Below are 11,003 nucleotides of genomic sequence, written 5' to 3'. Positions count from 1 at the left end.
AATAACACTGGAAGCCACACGGACATTTCAAAATAAAACCAAGAGGCACAAAACCCTTAAATAAAGTATTCAGAGCTACAAATAGATACTGATGAAATAATAAAAGTCTTGACAAACATCAAATTGTTGAAGATTTTTTTTTTACCAGTGATTGAGACCATAGTGTTGTCCTGAAAAAAATAAATTCAGTAAAACTTTGAACCCCAACAAACAACAAATAATAACTCTTAACTGTTGTCTTTTTCAGAAGAACAATACTCATTATATAAACCCTGATCATTACAAGTTGTAGTTAAATGGAGGCTGTTACACTCTAAACAGAAATGTTCTCAACAACACAAACACACAAACACTATTTTTTGTCCATTTTTCAGCTTTATTTAATAGTGGGAGAGATACAGAGTGAAAGGGGGAGACTTGCAGGAAAAGACTCTGAGCCGGATTCAAACAAATAAATAAGAGTCATAAAAAGAAGCTTTGAAAGAAAATCAAACAAACAGTTTCCCACTTTAGGTTTCACAACTTTCAGTGTTCTATTTTACTAACGTGATAAAAACTGACTAATTAAAACGTGTGATGAACACAAGCTAAATTTAAGAAAAAAGGTTATCTGGAAGAAATTGAAATAAAGTTTACAAATCAACATTACACAATTAATTTTATCTTGATATTATATTGACACATGATAAAAACTGACAATTAAAAATGAGCCATAAAAAGAAGTTTTGAGAGCAATGAACGAAGAAAAGTTATTTGAAGGAAATTAAAACAAAACATTCTAGAAATCCAGATGAAACATTTATTTTACAGCTTTATATATTATACACACCATATCTTTACATGATGATTTACACACTGGTGTACTTTTTAAGTGAAGAACAGAATCCAGTTCACCAAATAAAACTAAAGAAAAAGAGCTTCTTCTCCATAAAACCTTGTGAAACAGATCAGAGATCTTCTCCACAACATGACAGAGTTTAGAAGTGTTGTACGGGACATGACAGGACACACAGAGACACCAGCATCACACAACAACTTACACATGTTGTCCTGTGTTGTCACAGGGTTTCTGGATTTAACATGTTTAAGTGGAACATTATAAATATTAAAACCCTTGAGAAGCTCACCTTCCACTTCAGGCTTGTGTCTAATATTTATGCTCACCACCAGTTTGTGTTAAACCACATCTGCTGAATCTGTTAACCAGGAAAATGTCACTCATTTAAAAACAAGTTTGGACATTTGTTCCTTTTCTTTGAATTATATTTTCAATTGCAAAAGAAGGATTTCTGAGAATTCAAAGCAAATGAAATGATTGTTCACTTCAGAATGAAACACAAAGTCGTCCATGGTTCTCATATGTGAGAAATTCTGCAGAGGTCAAATCAAAAATGTTTCATAAATCTCATCAGGGAATCAGACATTTCACATAAACTTCATGTATAAAACTTAACTTAAATAATGGAAGTGTGTTTACCCCCCACCCATCCTTTGTTAATATTACAAAGATTTTTGCATAACATATTTTTATTAATATTTATGACCACTGTTTTATTAACCATATCTGCTAAATGTCCCATAGTGCACTACAGACACAGTGCAAAATGTGTCCATAAACCTAAAGAGAAAATAGAAAATAGATATAGATATAAAAATCTGAATTATTTACCATAGAGGTTTGGAGAGTAAAATTCCACAAAGCCTCATATTTACAGCTTCATTTAGACCTCAAATATCCATGATTCATTAACTAGTGTGAACATTTTGTAAGCATTTAGCTAATATGCCTTTTAAACAAATTATTTATTTTTAATCCTTTTCAACACTGTTTCTGTATTTGGTGTCACTGTTTTTCTTAAGGTTCATATTTGACTTTTTAATATTACACTTTATCTGACCTGCTGATGTGAAGGTTTCTGAAAGAATCTGTGTCTTTCTCTTCATACTTTTTAATCAAACTCTCAACTTTGTTATGGAAAATCTGTATGAAGTCAAATATGAACGGCACACACATTGTTTTAGTCGTCACAACTGCCAAATGCCAGAGTATCTTCTAACACCATCTTCCTCTTATTCTTCTTCTGTAAACTAAGAATCCAATCACAGCGAGGAGGAGGAGGAGGAGGACGAGAGGAACAACGACTGCAGGAATGTTGATGCCGTTCTTGTCAGTGGGTTTCTCTGTTGAGCAGAAAACAACAAGAAATAGTCACAACCTGAACAGGTGAAGCAGGTCAGAAGAGAAGAACGTCAGTTTGTCCACCAGAACACAATCCTGTATACATTGTTAGGGACATGGGGCAATCGCACCGAGCACTGGCCCCTACAGCAATAGCATAATTTCACCTAGAGACTCCATTTAAACTTTAAACAGTAGACACAAGTCTTGTGTATCGGTGTATTAATCCACGTTTCGATAGGTCATATAGTTTTTTATCAATCCCTGTTCAATGGCCATGATCATTTTTGGAGAAATTCTGAGATTATAATGGGTGTGTATTGCACGGAATGTTCGTGTCAGAGTGTGTGATGTCATCACCAGAGTGTGGCGGGAGAGAAAAAACTGTCAAAAAATAAATTTGAAAACTGCGCTCCAGGCCGCAAATTCCACTCTACAGAAATAATTTATACATAGAAACGTAAGAAAATTAGTCTTCTCACTCACAATTGTGAGGCTGTGGCTCAGTTGGTAGAGTTGGTTGGCCCCTAACCGAAGGGTTGGTGGTTCGACCGTCGCAGCCTACATGTCGAAGTATCCTTGAGCAAGATACTGAACCCCAAATTGCTCCCGATGCTGCGTTCATCGGTGTGTGAATGAATCCCAATGGTGGCAGGTGGGACCGTTTAGGGTAGCCTCTGCCACCAGTATGAATGTGTGTGTGAATGAGCACAGTCTGTAGTGTAAAGAGCTTTGAGTGGTCGCAAAGCGACTAGAAAAGCGCTATATAAGTGCAGGTCCATTTACCATTTACAATCCTCTGGTAAAGCTGTCAGAGTTATAGTTTGGGCGTAGGACGCACAGATGATCCACCAACACCACCAACAGCCTCATTGGCTCCCATATTTAAAACGCAGGAAGATTTTTGTAGAAAAGCATATTTAACAGTTTTTCAGATCGCTCTTACAAAGCTATTTCTTCAATTTTCTTCACAAAAAACATATGTAGACGTTCAGGAAGAACTCAGTTTTATTATGGTTTTGCCAAAAATGCTTTCTGTTCGAGGCCAGAAATTCCAGTCTGTCCATCTCTGGCTGCTGTCAGTTAATTCTGTTGATTGCTCTGCTCTGATTGGTCGACCCCAAAGCCTTTGATGTATCTCTCACAGAAAGAGAGAACCAGACAGACACACACGTAACTTTATATGATTACAGTAACACACACATGCGCGCACAGTCCTCCAGATACACATGTTTCTCACACACACACACACACACACACACACATTTTGAGGTTAAAGGTCATAGGTTGCTGTTTAAATAAATACTTGTAAAGGAATGCTTGTTGTAGGTGTGCTCCTTGTATATTATATAGTATCATAACATTACTAGTATTAATTGTTTGAAATCTCTGAAGAATCTCATCATAGTGTACACACACCGGCAGTAGCCCCCGTGGCCCTTTCAGAATTTATTTCCACCAATTTTATTTAGGAAATTTTCTAGTTTGTTCTACTATTGTTATTTTTTATCCCTTCTTATCTGTAAATAATTATTGTATCCATTTGTTGCTTGTTTATCCTTGTCTATAACTTTGTTGTCTTTGTTTATCTGCATGTCTGTGTTGGTTTCTGTCCCATATGTGGGTTTTTGACACAAACTCCATTTTGAATTTTAAGACCCTCGACCAATAAACTTGATTCTGACTAATTTACTGATAGATACGTTCTTTCAAATATTTATTAAATTATTCCATTATTCAGCCTCTAAAACTGGCCAGTAGTTCAGTCAATACAGTGATTATTATATAGTATTTTCTCTGAACTGTGGATACAAATTGTTAAAAAATGTGTAGATTATACTTATTATACTTATTTTTAATGTGATTTGAAAACTAAAATTGACTTTCTAAAAGTGATAAAAACCTAACAAAATTAATTGATAATAAATTATTATTATTTATATTTTTTTTATTTCAACTTAAGCTTAAGCAAACTTTGGACAGGCAACACAAAACAAACTGTGGTAATAATTCTGGGTGCAGAAGTGGGTAAATGTATTGGTTTAATACTTAAAGCAGAAGAGAGATTCAAGATTAACTTTAGTGTCATTCAAACTATTCACAGGACAAGTGAACAGCAGAACGATTTCTGATCCAAGTCTTAAAATTATATATAAAAAACTAGATAGAAGAAACTGTAAACAAAACAAAGCCAGATAGAAGTCTCACCTCTGTTGGTCCTGATCTTTTCTTCTTCCAGTCTGGTGAAGATGTGCTCCTTCACACCAACCCGCTGAAACACACAGTCGTACCTGGTCCAGTCTTCAGGTTTGACTGATGAGAGGTCCAGGTCAACACTCATCTGGAAGGATCCATCGTGGTTGGGGAGGATCTCTCCGAGGTCCACGTCCTCATGAAGCTCCTCTCCATCTTTCCTCCAGAACATCATGGCTCCGTCAGGGTAGAAACCTGTAGCGTGGCAGCTGACTGGAGAGGAGGGAGTCTTCTGGAGGAGAGACACTGAGGGAAGGTCTGCAGAGAGAAGAGAAACACAGTTTATAGGTTCTTTATTACTATCACTACCTTAATACACTATATATACAGTATGTATACAATGCAAATACATCTCATTAATTGATAAAAGAAAGCCCCTTTCATACTGCAAATGTCCCGCTATATTGCTGGAAAGATCTTTGCCTGCTTTTTGCCTTACGGCGTTCATATTGAGCCCGCGAAGGCAAAGTGATATTCTGCCCTTTCATAGTCTCTAACAGAGACAGAAGGGAAGAAACAGATGAAGAGAGGTGAGACAGATTAAAGAGTGCAGTGGACAGTGAGTGTGAGACAGACGAGTGGGGATAAATGTGTTGAGTCAGAGAAATAAAGAGACGAGAGAGAAAAAGAAATGTGTTTAAACTGAGACAGATTCAGCCTCTGTATGCTTTATATTTATTGTAATGTTACTTATGGTTGGAAACACAGAAGACATATTAACATTGTCGTGGTCATTAAACTACATCAGGTCATGTGACTCTACCTTTTCTCAGCAGAGAGCTCCTCCCCAAGTTCACAAGCTTCTTCAGCTCCGCAGGACAATACACGGTGTGGTAGTGTTTGTACCGATCCATCCAAGCTTTATTATTATCCCACTTGTGTTTGGTGATGACAGCCTGTTGTTTTGGAGCGACCCATGTCTCTGTCTCCAGGTCCAATGATAAGTCTTCTCCATCATAAGCATACTGTTCATAACCTTTGACCTCATCAGTCTCATCATCCCATTCACAGCCAATCATCCTCTGGAGTATGTGGACACCTGAGAGACAGAGAGACAGAGACACTGCAGTAAACCAGAGTGAGATCACAGCCCAGTCATCTATCACCAGCTGATATCACATCTTTACCACAGAGACACACTGATCCACAGACACTCACACACAGAATCTACACCTCCTGCTGTTATTGTCTCCATGACAACCACTTACAGCCAGCCATCATCTGGACAGTGTGGACGTCTTAGAGAGAGACAGAGAGGCAGAGACTGCTGGGAAACAGAGGGACATCCTAACACACTTCATATCCTCTTTTCTTTAACCACAGAGACACATTGGCCCTCATTTATCAAACGAGCGTACGTCAGAAAGTGAGCGTAAAGTGGGCGTAAGATGATTTCTACGCAAGCCTCGGCATTTATCAATTTGGACGTGAGCGGACGGTACGATCAGATCTCATGTCTGCTCTCAGCTCGTGTACGCGAATCTGAGTCAGCGTGAAGTGCACACGTCTGAGTCGGAGAATTGATCTTAGACTATTGTATCGATGCCTGGAGCTGATAAAACTCTGTGGTGTTTTGATTTTTAATAGTGACAAAGCAAAACATGTTTAGACTACATAATTTATCATTAAAACATTATCCATAAATAAATAAACCCTGCGATCGTGAAATTCTTTAAACAGAATACCAGCCGAGGACATTAAATGTTGTTGTCTTCTGCTGTTTACTGTTATTATCATTATTATTATTATTATTATTATCCAGCTCCGACACCGGAGCGTCAGCGTCTCCTCCACCAGCGGTGCTGCCCGAATAGAAACATTTCCAATCAGCGCTGCCACACGCTCCTCTGACTAGGACATCATTATTAGTAAATGTAAAGAGGTGAATAATATCTCTCCATCATAATAATAGCAATATTCGGATATTATATAGATTATTAGGCTTTATATAACGATGTAATTACTCAAACCTCGCCGGGAGTTTAATAGTCCGCTACTCTGCTGACAGCACCACTGATTTCCTTCTTTTTCACTTTTTATGCTGCCAAACAAAACCAGTTTGTTGTGTTGCAGCTGTTGGACGTCAGCGTTTCACTTTCTGCCTCTGAGAAATTCCTCTTCTTTTAGAATTAAAACTTACTTTAAAACATTGTTTACTTCCTTCAACCAAAAAGCTGAAAACTTCTAAGTCCGTGCTCCAAATGTAAAATAATCACTGGACTTGTTTGAGTTTATAACTATAAGTACTTTTATTTCATAAACCTCCGTCGCTGCGTATTTCTTTAATGTGTCTATATTGCCCCTATTGTTAATCGTAATGGTGCACTTTGCTAATAAAGCTGAGTTTAGAGGGTGAAAAAATCCTCTTTTTGGCCGTATTGCGTCCTTCGGTGTCGTAAACTCTGAAGGCGAGTCTTCTGAATCGGGTATATATTAGGGCGTGGTATTTAAATGACGCTCGTTTCGAGCCGCCACATTTATCAACAGCCGATCATTCTTACGCTGTGATTGGAGAGATACAATCGTTTGATAAATCACACGTGGACCCTGTCGCAAGACCAAATATACGCTTAGATCTGCGCTCGTTTCTACGCTCGCTTGATAAATGAGGGCCAGTGTCTCCACTGAGACCACCAGTTTGTCTCCACTGAGACACCAGTTTGTCTCCACTGAGACCACCAGTTTGTCTCCACTGAGACACCAGTTTGTCTCCACTGAGACACCAGTTTGTCTCCACTGAGACCACTAGTTTGTCTCCACTGAGACACCAGTTTGTCTCCACTGAGACCACTAGTTTGTCTCCACTGAGACACCAGTTTGTCTCCACTGAGACCACTAGTTTGTCTCCACTGAGACACCAGTTTGTCTCCACTGAGACCACCAGTTTGTCTCCACTGAGACACCAGTTTGTCTCCACTGCTGAAGGTGGTGTGGCTTCATGTGAGCTGCAGGAACAGACACACTGAGGTGGAGTCCTGATCATCAGACTCTGATTAAACCTGAACTGAACGTTACATTGAGACCCTGCAGCCAGTGGATCAGTCCAACAATATCCTCTTCTATAAGACTTAAATTATTATTTGATTGTCAAAATTTGTGTCGACTACTTTTCTGTCAATCAACTAATCAATTAATTGAGTGATTGTTTCAGCACTATTGATGTTATTATGGAACCGACCCACCATGGTCAAGTAAAGTTAATCTAATCTCATCTGTGGTTTTTCTAAATATTTGTGGCTCAAATTAATTACAGTTGTCATTGATTATGTAACGAAAAAAGGACACTCAGAAGTCCTCAGAGCAAAAGGAGAAATCTTCTAATTGCTCTTTCATCAAACCAAAACGGAACAGTATTTAACATAAAATGATATAAAACAGAGAAAAGTAGATCATGCTCATATTTGAGGAACTGGAACTAGAAACTTTTTGATATTTTTGCTGAAAAAAAGACTTAAATGATTATTTGATTATCAAAGCGTGTGAGTTCTGTTGATCATCCAAACAGTTTATAGACTAATTGTTTCAGCACTATATACATATATTATGACCTACACACACTGTGGTGAAGTGAAATAAACAAATATAATCTGTCCTTCTACAACATATAAAGGTATATTATGGGATGGACACACTGTGTATTAGTAGGTAGTGGAGCTGTTAAACTCTTTAAACCTCTGATCTGAATGAGACGTTCACTATGTCGTCCTGTCAGCAGCTTTATTAAAACAAACCGCTCCTCCTCTCATATGAAGACCCATCAGAAGCAGCCTGTGTCCCCTTTACAGTCCCGGCTCCACACTTTGAGAAACCAGGCAGTAATGTTCCTCTATCAGCTGTGTGTTGTTAAACTGTTGAGATCAACAGGTTCCTGCAGTAGAGTTATTATGGAGCGACTCTCTGTGGGCAGTTCAGTAGAGTTACTCTGATCTAATCTAGTGGAGATAAAGTGTTAATAATCTCTGCTGGTTATTATGGGATGGACACAAACACTGTATCCATGTAGTATAGCAGCATTCACTAGTCTCAGTGTCTGACTGGGTTTCAGTCAAGAAAAGCTGTCAAACACTTTCATCTGACAATGGGGTGTGTGTGTGTGTGTGTGTTAACGTCTGTGTACTAAAATACAGGATGAAAATATAAAAATATACAACACAATAAACAACATTTTATCAGTAGAAAGTGAAACATCAACAAACCTCCAGTTTGGTTGAAGCGCTGCTTTACAACTTCAATGTTGTTTTTGAAGACCTGCTGGTCACCAAATAGAATCTCAGTCTCCCTCTGCCAGTACTGAGGATCATCTTCTGTGACTCTGATCATCCACTCCTGTTTGGGTTCATATTTCCTGCTGTTACTATCATAATGCACTACCTCAATATCATTAACCAAACCAACAAACACAAACTCTGGGAAGTTTGGGACTTGAGACGATGCAGTGATGAAATTCATCATAGAGTGAGTCACTGTAAGAAAAAACAAGTCATCATTTCAGTTTTTATATCACAGTTTTATAAATCACTTAACAATCTTATTTTCCTGCTCACAGAAATTAATTAATTAATAGTTAATGTAAATATATAATGTTACAGTCTAAGTTATTCTGTTTACACACATTACTGAACAATATCAAATATTGTACCAACAAAGCAGGAAGTTGTTTGGCTTCAGCAGGAAAACAACGATACCAACTGACTTTTCAGATAAAAAAATAAAAATAAAAAACCTATGATTTTTTTTCACTGCATATGTGCACATATACTTTTATATTCAGCTTGTTCTGAGTTCAATAAAGATACCAAACACTTAATTATGCTCCTTGTAGGTCTTTGGACACATGGTACTCCTGTTTTTCCCTGAATTATAATGGACTCGAGTTCAAAAACAGCAGTCCATGTCGTCGACCAAAAATATATATAGTGATAAGAAAAACTAACTGTTCAGCAAAACGGTTTGACCCAACATGACTTCACATTTGTGTTCAGGGAGAAGACTCCAACAGGAAAATAAACATTTCAGTCGCGGACACAGACGGAATAATAGCGACACACTTTATATAAGAAACGACCGTAAAACACTAATATCTTGTATTAGAGCACTAAATGTAGTTATGGACAAGAACCGTTTAGTATAAAAGTCTTTTAATGTTGTTTTTAAAATTTATTTTTCTAAATGTGGCCTGGACTGTTGCGCGAGAGAAGCCCCCGACTGCAGGGTGCAATTTGGGCGGAGCTCTACGGAGGTTGAGGGTGGAGTCAAACATTGAGGTTGGCATAATGAAAATGGGAATGACAACAGCTTTTTTTTTTAAAGCTTTAATGCCGCTTTAAACTTCCTTATTTGTCATTTCACATTTTTACTGACATCTTGTTATTGCACTGTGCGCTGTGGTATCCCTGCTATTACATTATCTAATAGTTTGTCTAATGTTGTTATATATGTATTTCTGTTTAATTCCGATAACACATAAATATGCTCCTTATTTGTTTAAATGCAGCCAATAATAATAATAATAGAAGTGTACTTCATGGCTGTCATCAATAAGTGGTGCCACTGAGTAAATCTAACAGACTCCACCCACCTCAATGTTTGACTCCACCCACCTCAACGTTTGACTCCACCCACCTCAACGGACGTTAAGCTCCGCCCAGAATCGCACCCTGCAGTCAGGTGGAGTTGTTGCGCTGCAACGTCATGCTGCCATTTTAACATTAACATGATCAGACCGTATCGGTCTTAATGGTCCTGATAATATATAATAATAATATAATATAATAATGACACAAATAAAAGATATAAAAGTTGATGAAAACACACTTGTGCCCTTTTCAGGATTAAAGTATTGACTATCCCTCTTTACAAAAGTTCAACTAAAGTTTATAGGGATCATTCAATGAGGTGAACAGACAGGATTTACTGACGTCAACTTTAAGATGATGGGTTGTTACTTTTTAATATTTCTATAATATACACAGAAGTCCAGGAAATAAACATCAAAGACATTCATAAAACGCTGAAACTCATAAATACAGTGTAGAAAGACATGAAGCATTTTGTTTCTTTCACAATAAAGCAACAAAACAATGTGAACTCACTTGGTGCAGCGCCATGCAGGGCTGTTCCCAGGAGAACCAGAGCAGCAAAGATCTGCATTGTGACCGTCTGAAGATTTACCAGAGTGAAGCTTTGTGGGTTTGTCTGAAGAGAGAAACAGAGATCATCCTTCCTGCTCCACAATCAGAGTTGAAATGAGGAGAAAACAAGAGGTGACGCTGAACAAACCTTCATCTGAGCCAATGGGAATTTATTCTGAGCATGACGTCACTTGTATCTAGGTAAAACAGACTCAGACAGGTTATGAACGAAAGTGAAAGTATATGTGCGTCTCAATAAATGACAATATCATAGAAAAGACTATTTCCAGTAGTTCAAGTCAAACAGTCCCAACCAAGTATTGAGTCATATAGATGACAGACTTTTCAGAGGACAACATTTACACATTAAACAGACTTTTTATGTTGTTGTTTTTTTTGCAATATTCACATTTGAGACACTGAATTTCAGGTCTTCATTA

General features: G+C 37.7%; 1 protein-coding gene across 1 annotated transcript; it reads right to left on the bottom strand.

Moving 5' to 3' along the window:
* Nucleotides 1-355: 355 nt before the first annotated feature.
* Nucleotides 356-10,774, bottom strand: LOC131968317 (H-2 class I histocompatibility antigen, Q9 alpha chain-like). The gene is made up of 5 exons (XM_059329140.1): nt 10,525-10,774; nt 8,629-8,895; nt 5,196-5,471; nt 4,388-4,690; nt 356-2,181 (listed from the first exon to the last, which is right to left on the bottom strand). Exons 1-5 carry the CDS (start codon nt 10,580-10,582, stop codon nt 2,054-2,056), a joined length of 1,032 nt encoding a protein of 343 aa, XP_059185123.1. The 5' UTR covers nt 10,583-10,774; the 3' UTR covers nt 356-2,053.
* Between the last annotated feature and the right edge of the window lie 229 nt (nt 10,775-11,003).

Source organism: Centropristis striata, chromosome 3 (assembly GCF_030273125.1).
Source record: "Centropristis striata isolate RG_2023a ecotype Rhode Island chromosome 3, C.striata_1.0, whole genome shotgun sequence".
In the NCBI taxonomy this organism is placed as follows: Eukaryota; Metazoa; Chordata; class Actinopteri; order Perciformes; family Serranidae; genus Centropristis; species Centropristis striata.
The sequence above is the reverse complement of the archived record's forward strand: the minus strand, read 5'-3'. Positions and strand labels throughout refer to the sequence as shown.

Excerpts from the sequence above, each read along its gene's own strand:
- LOC131968317 (XM_059329140.1), bottom strand. The coding sequence starts at position 10,582 with ATGCAGATCTTTGCTGCTCTGGTTCTCCTGGGAACAGCCCTGCATGGC. Across the intron at positions 8,896-10,524 it reads CCTGCATGGCGCTGCACCAA|TGACTCACTCTATGATGAAT; the intron begins GTGAGTTCACAT and ends TTTTTCTTACAG. Across the intron at positions 4,691-5,195 it reads GAGCTCTCTGCTGAGAAAAG|ACCTTCCCTCAGTGTCTCTC; the intron begins GTAGAGTCACAT and ends TTCTCTCTGCAG.